We start from the raw sequence: 15,331 nt of genomic DNA on the forward strand, positions 1-15,331 counted from the left end.
GCTGCCTTCTGCATAAGAAATTGAGCTGGATAGATAATAGGTGATTGATAGATACATGATAGATAGATAATAGATGATAGATTTACTCGTATTTTCAAGGAGAAACAGCAAGGAAAGTGTAAACCAATAACTAAAGATAAATGAAAGGAGAATGGAGGGAGCAGAAATGAAAGCTACATTTCTCTGGATATAACTTGTTTTTTTACATTTGACTTTGAAACCATGTAAATGCACAAAATTTTTGAAACCATGTAAATGCACAAAATTTTTGAAAGCAAAGTGATTCCTAAGACCTGAAAACAAATGCACACAAACATACTTAATGGTACATCAAGTTCATGGTATAACCATATGGGCAACAGTTAGACAACATCGAAACAGAGTTATTGAACTTCCCTGGTGGTCCAGTGGTTGGGACTCCACACTTTCGGTGCAGGGGGCATGAGTTCGAGCCTCGGTCAGGAAACTAGGATCCCGCATGCCACACAGCATGGTAAAACAAATGAGCAAAAAACAGTTATCCTCAAAAAACAGTGCATCCTCAGTGAAATAGATGCTAAGGATAAGAAAATCACCAAAACAAAAATAGACAGCCTTGACTTGTAATCTTACTTTAGTAAAAAATATTGATTTTGCTATTTTGAAGTCTGATAGAGTTTGATAGATAAAGATAAAGCAAAGAAGTATATCAGATAACAAGATTTTCAGCACAAGAAAAGTTAATGAAGTGAACATGCTGTGTATTTTTTAATTAACATATAGGTAGGAAATCATTACTTTGAGCTTCCTTAAAAAGAAAAAAATCTCCTTTCTTTGTCCCTTGAAAAAGCCTAGAAGTAATGACAACAGCCTTGACCCAGCAGCATTTAGTCTTTCCTAGGAGAATACGGTCTATCTTAAACAAGACATAGAAGCGCTAGCCATGAAGAAAAAGATTGGGAAATTTGACTAATTAAAATAACAATTTCTTTTTATAAAAAAAAACAATATAGAGAGTGAAAAAATAAGCTACAAACCAAGGGAAGATATTTTCAAACATTTAACTGACAAAGGATTTGTATCTAAAATACATAAAGAATGTCAAGAAATTTTTAAAAAGAACATACCCAGTAGGAAAATGGGTAGCGGGCACAAAATGCCAACAGAAACTTCACAGAAGAGGAAGCACAAATGCCCAGTAAACATGCGAGGAAATGCACAATTTCAAGGAAATGCATCATAAAGCCACAGTGAAATCCTATTACACACCAGAATTGGGAAATCCAAACCACTACTGGTGTAAGTAAACTCTTACAACCACTTTGGGAAAGGATTGGACATTACTTGAAACATTTGAGGTTAATGCATATTCTACAACCTGGCAGATCCACTCAGAGATTAGATACAGTTTTGAACATGGGGTCCACATATGTAAAAGTTCACAGCACCATTGTTTACTGTGAACTGTAAACATCTCAAATGTTTATCCTAAGTATATTGTGATACCATATGTTCATGTAATGCGATACCATACAGGAATGAAAATGAACGAACCATTTCCACACTATCGACACTGATCAATGTCAAAAAATAATTTTGAGCAAGAGAATGCACATGGTATGATTCTATTTATCCATATTCTAAACCAGCTAAGTTTTTAAAATATATTGCCTAGAGATTTATACATAGATGATAAAATGATAGGAAAGCAAGTAATGAACAACATGAAATTTAGCAGAGTGGTTACTGTTGGTGGGGAACGGAAATGAGATTGGTGACTTTCTAAGGTATGGCTAATATTCTATTTAAAATAGTCTATTTTTTAACTGGGATGCAGGTACACAGGAGTTTATTTTTATTATTTTTTCTTAAAATGTGCATATACATCTTCATTCTTTCATATGTATGATGTGATTCTTGATTTTTAAAATAAAGGCACAAAATTTAAAGGCAAATTACAAACTGAAAAAAATCTTGCAATTCATATCAGACTTAAAGAGCTCTTAAAAGTAGATGAAAAAGAATAACCTAGTAGAAAAATAAAGCATGTTAATAGTTCACAAAAAGTAAATCCAAAGATTCTTAAACATATACTCAGATGTATTCGTAAATGCCAAGATAAACTACGGAGAAGGCAATGGCAACCCACTCCAGTACTCTTGCTGCAAAACCCCATGAACGGAGGAGCCTAGTAGGGCTGCAGTCCATGGGGTCGCTAAGAGTCGGACACGACTGAGTGACTTCACTTTCATTTTTCACTTTCATGCATTGGAGAAGGAAATGGCAACCCACTCCAGTGTTCTTGCCTGGAAAATCCCAGTGACGGGGGAGCCTGGTGGGCTTCTGTCTATGGGGCTGCACAGAGTCGGACACGACTAAAGCGACTTAGGAGATAAACTACAGTGAGGGGACTTGCCTGGCAGTCTAGTGGCTAAGACTTCGTCTTCCAGTGCAGAGGAGTTCGATCCCTGGTTGGGGAACTAAGATCCTACATGCCTCATGGCCAAAAAAAACAACACATAAACATATTGTTAGAAGCAATATTCTAACAAACTCAATAAAGACTTTAAAAATGGTCTACATTAAATGTAGCTACCAGATACTGTTTTTTCCTTATCAAATTGAAAATAAACTAATTGTTTAATTCATTGTTGAGGCTGTAATAGTATAGTTGAAATAAGCCCTGTGAAGATAATATGGAAATATCTATTAAAATCAAAATCATCTCTAGAAATCTGTTCTACACAAAGTCACACACGTAGAAAATAATGTGTCCAAGGCTGACTATTGGAAGATTGTCTTTAATAGTAAAAGACTAGAAATCACCTAAAAGCCCATCAATAAAATAAATACTGATTAAAAACATTATAACACATCCATTCATTGACATACTATTTAAAAGAATGAGGAAGATTTTTACATCCAATATGGAAAGGTCCCCAAGATACCAAAAGATACGAGGAGGAAAAAAAAATCAAGGTGAAAAGAAGCACAAAACATATACTGTCATTCATGTTTTAAAAAATGTATTTGTAAGGCATTTTTAAAAGATCCATTGGAGGAGGACATGGCAACCCATTCCAGTAGTCTTGCCTGGAGAATCCCCATGAACAGAGGAGGCTGGTAGGCTACAGTCCATAGGGTTGCAGAGTTGTACACGACTGAAGCAACTTAGCACAGCACAAGGCATTTGAAAAAGTCTAGAGAGTTATCCTAGAAACCAATTCAAGTGGTAAACTGGAGATAGGACTGAGGTTTGAGCAAACAGAGAACAGGAGTGAAAAGAATTTCCACTACAGATCTTATGGCACCCCACTCCAGTGTTCTTTCCCGGGAAGTCCCATGGACAGGGACGCCTGGAAGGCTACATTCCATAGGGTCACAGAGTCAGACACAACTGGGCATGCACACATGTACATATGTATCACTCGTGCCAAGACTGAAAAACCCTGGGGTAGAGAAATACAAGCAGAGTGCTCTGTTTGTTTTCCTCTCCCGGGACCCACTCCTCGAATCTGTGGATAACGGGCCAAAATGTCTCATAAACTATAAAGTCATAAAAATTATTTTATAAAGTACAAAAATATCTTGGTATCTACATGACGGACTCTTCACAAAGGAATGATGTAGTGGATACCTAACAAGGGGAACCCTCCCAATAGAAAATGACATGATAGTAACAAGTCAGTGTTAAGCACAGTCTTTGTCTTTCCCCAGCCCATAACCCTGTTCCAGATTCAGTTCCTGAACGCTATTGGAGACCTGCTGGATCTGATTCCCTCACTTTCTCCCACAAAAAACTCCAGCCTGAAGTTTTTTAAGAGATGGGACATGGGACATTGCTCTGCCCTTATTAAGGTGAGTCATTTGGTAGCCTTCTTCTTTGTCCTTCTTCTGGTCCATGGAGATTCTTTCTATATGTCACCCAAACATGGCGTCTCATCACCCCTGCTGTAGTTACATATCACCTCATGGGTTCCTCTGTCATGGAAGTTAAGAACTGGAAGGAACTGATAGACGGAATTGGATGTACATGATGTTACCTCTGTTTGGATGCTAGTGGTAAAGAACCCACCTACCACCGCAGGTTCAATCCCTGAGTCAGCAAGATCCCCTGGAGGAGGGCATGGCAACCCACTCCAGTATTCTTGCCTGGAGAATCCCATGGACAGAGGACCCTGGCAGGCTACAGTCCGCAGGGTCACAAAGAGTCAGACACGACTGAAACAACTTAGCATGCACACAGCACTTCTGTTTCTTCCATCGTTTTTCTCATGCCGTATGTACCTGCCACCCCTACCTTCCAGGATCTTCCATTTTGGAAGCTAGGATGGAATCTGCCTTGTGTACATTAAAGGTTAATTTTCCACTATCAAATATAGCAATAAACACGTCAGTAGATGTCAGTTCCCTGTACATGTCCCATATTTGCAGTCAGTTATCTGTTTACTTCACTGTGATTCTGGCTCTAGGTTCTTCCTGGATTTGAGAACATCTTTTTTGCTCACTCAAGCTGGTACACATATGCAGCCATGCTCAGGATATATAAACACTGGGACTTCAACATCGTTGATAAAGACACCAGCAGCAGTCGCCTCTCTTTCAGCAGTTATCCAGGTAACTAAATTTACAGGGACATCTCAGTACTTTTGAGTCCTATTTCCAGATGAAACCTTGGTGATTCAGAGTAACTGGAATGGATGAAGAAATGTTTAGTGATTAGCATATATTAATGAAAACTGGTTTTCAGAGTGCTGTTTGAATAAATATAACTCTATTACTTTTACTTAAAGTACTATGTCATAAACTATGTTAAGAGGATTGCCAGAAATTCACTTCTACAAATGCCAACTGAGTATTAAGTACAAGTCACTTTCTGAGGCTCTGCAGTGGAAGCAAAGATGAGCAAGAAAGATCCTGATTGCAGTTTCTCCTTGGGAGCCTGTCTCCAGTTCTCTTTTTTATGATTTTTTTAGTCAAAGTATGGTTGATATACCCATTTCTCTTATTCTTTGCAATATCCACAGGACTTTACCTAGCATGTGGCAACATGTACTTAATAAATTTTTGCTGAATGAATGAGTGAATGAATGTACAAGCTTATAGGTCTTATACTAACAAGATAAATAAAATACAGATAAGAATAATATTACTGCTGAATACTGTATAGGCTACAAAAGAAGTGTTAGAAATGTTGCGAGTACTTAAAGTAGGGATAACTCACATCTGATTGTTGGGAAAAGGAAAAAAGTTGACTTTTGAGATAAACCATGAATGATGACTAGAATTTGAGGAAGTAGAGATGGATGAGAAGGGACAGTCTTTGTAGAGTAGGAATTGCAAACTCCTGTGCCTAAAGCAGGGGGCTTCCCAGGGGGCTCATGCCTGCAATGGGCTTCCTAGGTAGTGCTAATGGTAAAGAACCACTTGCCAGTACAGGAGACATTAGAGGTGTGGGGTTCGATCCCTGGGTTAGGAAGATCTCCTGAAGGAGGGCATGGCAACCCACTCCAGTATTCCTGCCTGGAGAATCCCATGGACAGAGGAGCCTGGTCGGCTACAGTCCATGGAGCCACAGAGTTGGGCACAACTGAAGAGACTGAGCGTGCACATATGCATGCCGAAAGGAGACAAGAAGGTGATATAAGTGAATAAAAGGGATCAGTAAAAGTAAACCAAAGTGAAAACAACTGTAGCAAAGACAGGGTCCATTGAAAGGGAGTCAGCTGTTCAGCACCTACTGACTGTTGTCACCCAGACATGTCCTGGAGTATTTCCATGTCCTCTAGCTTCTCAAGAGAGAAATATGGATTTAAAAAACAAAAGCCACTGTCTAAACCCCTAAAATTGTATCTGATAGCTGGAATTGCCCTCAACAGCTGGTTTGCAACCTTTTCAGGAAACATCACCAGCAAAAAGACAAGGGGGAAGTTCTTACCAAATATCCAAGTGTCCTACACGGATATGATGTGGACACTAACCTCTAATTACAAATATGCAACTTACAGGGTGGTTATACCAACCACCTGTCATATCTACCTTTGAAAGAGTATTTTTATCTGAGTATTATTGCCTCCTCTGGTTCTGTTGTTCTCGATAATACTAGCTTTACCCTATTAGGAATTCTGACCAGGGGAATAGTGGTCTGTTTTACTGTCCTTGTGATCTGATCCTTCCTTTGAGACTACTTGGCTTTCATCTTTGTTGTTGTTTGCTGAATTGTTTTAGTATCGAGGGGGAATGAGGTCTCCTTTCTTCAAGTTAGACCATGCTTTGATTCTTTGTTCCAAAATTTAAGGACAGCAAGATACTGAGACAATGAACCATTCCTACTCTCCCTCCTATTTTTGATAAAATGCAAAATTCAACTGCTACCTGAAATCTTTGCTTTCAAATCTCTCCTATCTTAACAGTCCTGGATCCCAAAAGTAGTGAGGGAGAAGGACATGGAGGAATTTCGTATGAAAACGTTCGGCTTGCCAATATTTGCATATATTATTGTTGTTTGGTCGCTTAGTTGTGTCTGACTCTTTGCGAGCAGCACACCAGGCTTCCTTGTCCTTCCATCTCCTGGAGGTTGTTCAAACCCATCTCCATTGAGTCGGTGATGCCATTCAACCATCTCATCCTCTGTTGTCCCCATTCTCCTCCTGCCTTCAGTCTTCCCCAGCATTAGGGTCTTTTCCAGTGAGTTGGCTGTTCGAGTCAGCCAAAGTATTGGAATTTCAGCTTCAGCATCAGTCCTTCCAATGAATATTCAGGGTTGATTTCCTTCCAGAATAGACAGATACAGAAGTATATATATAACTGAGAGAAAACAAAAGACATCTTTCTTACTCCAAGATGTTTTTATAGGAGCCAATGAAGCAGTGTAATTCATAATTTCTCTAACTAAACTGCTTTGTTCTCAACAGCAAACATGAAAACTATGTAGAATTTTATTTATATTACAAAGAATTGTTTAATTAAGGGATCAGTCACATCGGATTCATTCAATAGGTGTGGAACTAAGCTTTGCCGTGAACTCTGTGCCATGTGAAGGTGCTGTTGATCCCAGAAAAGAAGCTAGGTGACTTGTTTTTCTTTGGAGGAGGAATGCCACTGTAGATTGAGTGAATTAGGATCGTGATGTTGGTTTTGTATTCTGAGTAGCAGGACCTGGAAGGTCTTCCTAATATGGATAAATATACTAAGAATTGTTGAGTCAGAACTGATAGATCAAGTCATGATATAATTTATTCATCTATGACTTTCCATTACAATGTGCTAGACAGAGTGTTTCTGATGAAAAACAGGACAAACGGTCTCTATTCTAACAAAATTTACCTTCTTGTAAAAAATAGAGACAAATAAAAGATAATAATGCTTCAAGTGTGATTTGTGTAATAACAGGGAAGAGTAGTTTGGGGATGAGAAAACTTTTAAGAGAAAGTAAAGTTTATGTTAAGACACAAAAGCAAGTATAAATTAGGCAGACCAATCGGGATATGTGATGGAATGTGAAGTAATGTTCCACATGGAACATAGAACATGTAAAAGCCTGTAGGCAAGAAAAAATTCAGAGAAGCCCAGAAGGAGGGAATGAAGGGCAATGCAAGACTATTAAAGTGACAAGCGGAAGTAACATGAATAGATTTGCATTTTAAATTACAAAATGCCAACTTCCTGAGCAGTGGACAAAAGAGGCTTCCAACAGAATGTGTAGACGGCTGAGGCAACAATCCAGGCAACTCATACCATGTAACATGTTATAGCTCAATACATGGTTAGAAGATTGATATTCATCTTCAAAAAGAAAAAAAAAATATGACTGCTGAATTACTAAAGCAGATCTTGGCTTTCTGTGTATTCCTGTTGTTCTTGCCAAAATCCTTGAGGGATAATTGCCTAGTAAGAATTATTACAAGGGCACTCTCAAAACTGTCCTCCAGCATAGGGGGATAGGAAGAGCATTAGTAATCCTTCACAGTGACTTGGTCAATATTGCAAAAGGATTTGCTTACCCCAGCACACCCAGACTTATTCAAGCCAATCTCATGCTCTGTGTTCACCAAGAGTCCCAGCTGACTTCATAAAAATAGAGGAGCTTATTCAAGGAAACAAATTAATATAATATCCCCCACTTTAATCTAGAAAGGTTTAAGGCAGTGTCCAGGATGACAGAGTAGAAAAATTCTGAACTCATGGGCTCTCATGGACACACTAAATCTACAGCTAAGTGTGGAATATTTCCCTCTGAAAAAGATCAGAAAACTAGACAAAATGCTTCCCACAACACAAAATAAAAGGAATACATTGAGGCAGGTAGGAGAGGTAGAGACATGGTCTTGCAAAAGACCTCCCCTTATTGTATGCAGCAACACTGGACAAGGAGGACTCTCATGAGCCTACCGCTTCTCCAGGAGGAGTAAGGGATTGGTGCCCCACCCCAGGCACCCCAACCCTTGGCGTCTGCCCCAGAAAGATGAGCCCCCAAAACTCCTGCCTTAGAGACCCAACAGGGCTGAGCTCCAAGGATTCCAAAGTGCTATAGGAATGTGAAATTCCCCTATTAAAGGATTTTGCATGTGGTCTTACCCCCAGAGTGAGCAGAATAACAGTAGCTTGGAAAGGGCCATACGTGAAGGAGATTCATTGTCAATCTAAAGGCATCAGCTGGAGAGGCAGGGGACAATTGAAAAGCTTCTGGGCTTCCCTGGTAGCTCGGTGGTAAAGAATCTGCTTGCCAGTGCAGGGGATGCGGGTTCGATCCCTGGTCTGGGAAGATCCCACATGCTGCAGAGCAACTAAACCTGTGTGCCACAGCTACTGAGCCTGCGCTCTAGAGCCAGGGAGCCGCAACTACCAAGCCCGTGTGCCCTAGAGCCCGTGCTCCACCACTAGAGAAGCCACAGCAATGAGAAGCCCATGCACTGCAATTAAAGAGTAGCCCCCACTTGCCTCAACTAGAGAAAAGCTCGCACAGCAACCAAGATCCAGCACAGCCAAAAGTAAATAAATAAGAGCCAGAAAAAAAAAAAAAAATCCCCAAACCCTCCCGAAGGCAGAGGCACTGATGGACCTGGTTGTTGCACTCTCCACCTAGCATGCTAGAACAGGTTGCTGTTGTATACAACAGCCTCCCAACTGCCTAGCTAAGCAGACAGGGGTGAATCGTGGTGACAGCGTCCCACGTCCTTGCTGAAGTCTGCAAGCACAGTTGTTGCGCCATTCTCCCACCTCCTGGCTGGGGCTGGAGAGCTGTCTTTCTGAGGCCAGTGAGCGTGCCCCACCCACTACACTCCCCAGCAGTCTTGCTAAAGTCGCTGAGCACGTGCAATCCACACAAGGGACACCCTTTGATCCCTTGGCCTTGCTGGCCAAGGACACTGGCATTCCTGAGCTCCACAGGGCTGTAACCATCAGAAAGACAATTCTCAGCAGGCAGACACCCCCAGGGCACTGCACAGACAGCAAGTGGAAATAAAACCCAAGTATTCCTGTGAAAAAGACCTATTTACTTAGCCTGGAGCTTCAGCTTGAGACAGGCTTCAGGTTTTCCACCCCTCTAGAGGCTAAGGAGACATAGCCAGGGAACATAAGCTGGGAGACATCATGCTGGCACACCCCCTTGGCCTCACTATAGCTCGGGAACACTTCCCGGATAAAAGGTTATACACTGGGACTTCCCTGGTGGTCCAGTGGATAAGAATGTGTTGTCTATGCAGGTGCAACATGTTTGATCCCTTGTCCGGGAAGATTCCACATGCCACAGGGCAGCTAAGCCTGTGTGCCACAACTACTGAAGCCCACGTGCCTAGAGCCCATGCTTTGCAACAAGAGAAGCCACCGTAATGAGAAGCCCATGTACTGCAAATAGAGAAAGCCTGCTTGCAGCAACACAGACCCAGCACAGCCAAAAATTAACTAATTAGAAAAACAATTTAAAGAAAGCTTATATACTTGTCTGGATCCTTAGTTTCTGCCACCATCACTAGGCACTCCCTGGAGGAGGAAATGGCAACCCACTCCAGTATTCTTGCCTGGGAAATTCCTGGACAGAGGAGCCTGGGAGGCTACAGTCCATGGGGTCGCAAAAGAGTCAGACACGACTTAAACAGACAACACATATGTAAAATAGATGACTAATACGGACCTTACTGTATGACACAGGGACCTCTACTCAATATCTCTAATGGATGTGGGGAAAAGTGAACCCTTGTACACTGGTTGGTGGAAATCTGTATTGGTGCAGCCACCATGGAAAACAGTATGGAAGTTCCTCTAAAACTACAACTATCATAGGACCCAGCAATTCCACTCCTGGATGCATATCCAAAAGAAAAGCCAAAAACACTACCTTGAAAAGATATGTGCCCCCAAGTGTTCATAGCAGATGAATTATTTACAATTATTTATAATTTACAAATTGTACAATTTACAATTATTTACAATCTACAAAATTATTTACAATTGCTAAGACATGGAAGCAACCTAAGTGTTCATCAACAGATGATTAATAAAGAAGATGTGGCATATATATATTATTTATATATACACACACACACACACACACACACACACAATGGAATACTCCTCAGCCATAAAAAGAATGAAATTTTGCCATTATGCTAAGTGAATTATTTCACTTATGTCAGACAGAGAAAGACAAATACTATATGAAATCACTTAGATGTAGAATCTAAAAAAATATAACAAATTAGTGAATATAACAAGAAAAGAAGACTCACAGATATAGACAACCAACTAGTTGTTACTAGTGGGGAGGAGAGAGGGCTTACAGAGGGTAGGGGGACTGGGAGGTACAAACTATAGGGTGTAGGATAGGTTACAGGGTGCGTTTTACAACTCAGGGAATAAAGCAAATATTTTGTAATAAGTGTAACCTTTAGAAATTATATTAAAAATAAAACTTGTTCATGTCAAAAGAAAAAGATCTATTGATTTCTATTGCATTGAAGCTTTAAATCAATCAGAGAGAATCCACATATCAGTAAACCTGAGTCTTGCCATCCACAAATATTGTTTCTCTATTTATTTACGTCTTCTTCAATTTGAGCAATTTTTTTGTAGTTTTTAGTATATCGGTCTTACATACCTTAAACTAATTTGAATCCTAAGTGAATTTTGATGCTACTGTAATCAGAATCAGTTTTTTATTCCCTTTTCCAATTGTTCATTGCTTGTATGTGTGCATTAGTTATCTATCACCATGTAACAAGTCATGCCCCAAATTTGTGACTTGAAGGAATGACAGTAATTGTTTAGTTTCTATGGATAAGGGATTTAGATAGGGCCCAGTTAGGATGGCTGGTGTCTACGAAGACTCAGGGACTGAGGGGCTGAAATCTCTGATAACTTAACTGAAGTGAAAGGATATACTTCCAAGGTGACTCACTTCCGTGGTCAACAAGATGCTGCTGACAAATCAATTCCCCTCCATGGGCCTCTCTGTAGAACTGTTCAAGTATCCTTGAAACAGGGCTCCTGGTTCTCAAACCAAGTGATCCAAAAGAACAAGGCAGAAACAGCAGTGACTATTATGACCTAGTCTCAGAAGTCACTTGCTGTCATTTCCACCACATTCTATTTATTAGAAGGAGGTTGTTATGATTAGTCCACACTCAAGAAGAGGACGTTAGAATCTATCCTTTCAAGGGAAAATTGCCAAGGAATTTGTGGAAATTTAAAAACCATCACAATATCAAAATACTATTTTTTGTATATTTACTTTTTATCTTGAGAACTTTCTAAGTTCATTTATCATTCTAATAGCTTTTTTTTTTTTTGGTAGATTTCTTGGGATTTTTCTAAATGCGTCATCAGCCCATCTCTGCAGGAAGACAGTTTTACTTCCCCCTTACCTTGTCTGTCTTTGTTTTCTTCCATGAGTGCACTGGATAAGACCTCCAGGACCGTAGACTATAGACTAGAAGTGGCATGGAAATCCTTGCCTAGTTCCTGATGTTAAGTGAAAAAGTATGCAGTCATTCACCGTTAAGAATGATGTTAATTGTAGGCTTTTGGTAGATATCCTCTATAAGGTTAAAGAGGATTCCGTCTTTCTTTATGTTCTTATCATGAATAAGCGCTGCACTTCATGCAATTCTCATTTTCTATTAAAATGATCATCTGATTTTCATCTTGTATTAATATAGTGAGTTCCATTGATTGATTTTCAGATGTTAAATCAACTTGGCATTCCTTGGGTAAGCCCCAATTAATCATGGAGAGAGGAGCCTGGCGGGCTACAGTCTATGGGGTCACAAGAGTCAGATGCGACCGAGTGATTAAGCCATCACTATCATACAGTTTATCATTATTACTTGTGGGAGGAATCATCCAATTTCTTTGTATTGCTATTGGAATGTTCAACCTATGAGCATTTTTATTGCCTTTTAATGCATCTTACCCAAATGTTTTCCATATTAACAAAAGTCTCACAAGAGCTCCTCTTCAAAGCCTTCCCTAACTTTCAGGCAGAGCCAGCTACCCCTCGTTTCAGCTTCCCTGATGCCTGTGGGTAACTTCTTCAGAGCCCATGTTCTGTATTCATGTCTGCATCCCCAGGGCCAGTACAGAGGCTTGCACATGGTAATCATTGAATAAATATTTATGGAGGCAAGGAAGGAGAAAAAAGATAATGGAAAGAAAAAGGAAAGGAGACAGCAGACAGATTACAGACAACCCATCCTGATGTGGACATGTGGAAACTGGAGAGAGAAAGATGGGAAATTCAGTGAGAGGTGGAGAAGGGCCTGTTGCTGAGATCATCATCTCTATCACAGTCTCATTGACTTCTCTTCCTCCTGCCCTCCCTTTTATTTTTTTAATAAACTGCATGATTTTAAAACTAATTTATTTAGCACCCTCCCTTTATACTGTTGATTTGAAAACAAGAGTCTAAGATGTTCAGGAATTGTTATCCAGGCATCTCAGATGCACACCTGGACAGCGTAGGGACTGGACCTGTAAGTTGGTCCTTTGTAGCCAGCCACGCGGTGCTAGTGAAGAACCCGCCTGCCAGTGCAGGAGACAGAAGAGATGTGGGCTCCATCCCTGGGTTGGGAAGAAATGGAACCCACTCCAGTATTCTTGCCTGGAAAATCCCATGGACAGAGGAGCCTGGCGGGCTACAGTCCATAGGGTCTCAAAGGGTCAGACACAACTGAAGCAAGTTAGGACCTTAATAGGAATGACATGAATAGGACCCAACTAGTTGTATGGGAATTAGGCAGCACCCAAATTTTAAGTGAGTTACTTTAAACTCATTTGTGTTTAACCTGTCTTTGAAATAAAAAGAAAAAAAAAAAAGCCCCCAAAACTAACGTTTGTTTAATTCCTACTTATGTGTCCGGCATTATAACTGACAATCAGTGTATGCATAATTCACATTTGGTGTGTTTTATGTCACTTAATTTTCATAAAGACCTAACAAGGAGGGTATTGGGTCGGTATTTTTCAAATAAACAAGCTCAGAGAAGTTAAATAGCCTTTTCAGAACCATACTGCTCAGAGGTTGGGCAGTGCGGTTCAAGTAAAACATATCTGACTACAAAATACCCATTTTTTGTTTGTTTTCAGAAATGGTTCCATTTGTATCTAAGTTAAATGGTTAAAACTAAAAGAGACCATGGACTCAGAGGGCCTCCTGGGATGTGGGTGGGTGGAACTTTTGTGTCGGAACCAAAGCTGGAACCTATTCAAAGTGTTCTAATTGAGGGGTACAGTAAATAATGCTGATGCCTATGAGGCCTAGGCTTCCCGCTTAATTATCTGTAAGTGGAGCGCTCCAGAGCGCATGCAGTATGCTTCACCAAGCATGCATGTGTTCCTACTTTGCATTCCATCTGGGCGTTCCATCGCCTCCCACACACATGCTACATACACCTTACAGTTTCCTCAGGAGCTTGTTAAAAATGCAGATTCTAAAGTGCCATCCACAAGAATTCTTAACCAGTTGATCTGGGTTGGTGCATTTGAACAAGCACCCCAGGCGTTTCTAACTTATTGGGTTTCCAAGTCTATCCTTTTAGACTCTGGCAGCCCTTCGGGTCTGGGTAGACATGATTTTGCTCAGCCTTCTCCTGTTTGACGTTCCAATACTTGAAAGTAGGAAGATAAAAGAATACTCTCAAGGCCTGGGGAAAATGTAGCCAAGTCTCCTTCATAATCCATAATATTACTACTTTCATTCATTATTAAGTTGCCTTGATAGTTGTAAACATTTTTAATGAAGTACAATTACTTTTATTAATTTCATGTTGCCTCTTTTATCTTAGATACTTTGATCATAAGGCTGAAATATATACAAACTATGATTTAACACATGCCAAGATCTAGATCTTCCGCCTTTAAAAAGCAGAACCAAAGGAGGAGAAGAAATAAAAGTAGAATTAAATAAAAGTAGAACTCGGTCACCTATTCCAAAGACTGTAGATAGATTTTCTGGCACTTCATTCCTGCTTTCCTATGTACCTTTCTTTCATGTTCCTCTTGGGTACCATTCCAGGATACTGAGTCGCCACCCAGGTGGCGCTAGTGGTAAAGAACCCGCCTGCCAATGCAGGAGATGTAAGAGATGTGGGTTCAATCCCTGGGTCGGGAAGACCCCCTGGAGGAGGAAATGGCAACCCACTCTGGTATTCTTGCCTGGGAAATCCCATAGACAGAGGAGCCTGGAGGGCTACAGTCCAAAGAGTTGCAGAGTCGGACAAGCTGAGACAACTTAGCACCAGGATGCTGATAACTTCTGCCAGGCCACCCCTGCCTTGAATCTTTCCCCACCTAGCCAAAGAAAGCTTCTTCCCTTCTATCTTTCCAGAAATTCCACCTTATTCTCCGCACTTTTCTTGATTGACTGGTCATAAGGTGATTTTCCCCACCTCCACCCTGATCAAACATGCAGCTCCCCATGATTCACCCTCTCCTTAACTGCTTCTAATGTATTTGCTCCATTGTGCATACGTGTGGTTGCCATTTGCATGACTATCCCCCTCAATTTTGTCAGACGTATGTTAGGGTGGAAAAGGCATGTGTTGAGATTCAGTTCTAGATTTATCCCTGACAATGCTGTTTATAAGCTTTAAAAAGCTAAATACTTAAAAAAAAAAAACAAACAAACAACCCTCATCTAAGCACTCTTTTTGTGAAGATCAAATGAAAGTATCCATCCTTCTAAAGCAAAGTGTCTGATGTATAGTAGGTACACTATAAATGTTAGTCACCACCATCTTCTCCTTCTCTCTTGTACGTAACAGTTATTTACTGAGCACCTACTATGTGTCAAGGGGCTTCCCAAGTGGCACAGTGGTAAAGAATCAGCTTGCCAATGCGGGAGACCCAAGAAACA

General features: G+C 40.4%; 1 protein-coding gene across 2 annotated transcripts in view; it reads left to right on the plus strand.

The window, feature by feature from the left end:
- The window catches only part of PLBD1 (phospholipase B domain containing 1), an 87,357-nt gene that overhangs the window by 49,001 nt on the left and 23,025 nt on the right, over nucleotides 1–15,331 (plus strand). For both annotated transcript variants that reach the window (XM_069585659.1, XM_069585660.1), the window contains exons 5-6: nucleotides 3,697–3,837; nucleotides 4,452–4,596. In XM_069585659.1, coding sequence (XP_069441760.1) covers nucleotides 3,697–3,837; nucleotides 4,452–4,596 — 286 coding nt within the window. The remainder of the gene's footprint in view (nucleotides 1–3,696; nucleotides 3,838–4,451; nucleotides 4,597–15,331) is intronic.

Source organism: Ovis canadensis, chromosome 3 (assembly GCF_042477335.2).
Source record: "Ovis canadensis isolate MfBH-ARS-UI-01 breed Bighorn chromosome 3, ARS-UI_OviCan_v2, whole genome shotgun sequence".
NCBI lineage: Eukaryota > Metazoa > Chordata > Mammalia > Artiodactyla > Bovidae > Ovis > Ovis canadensis.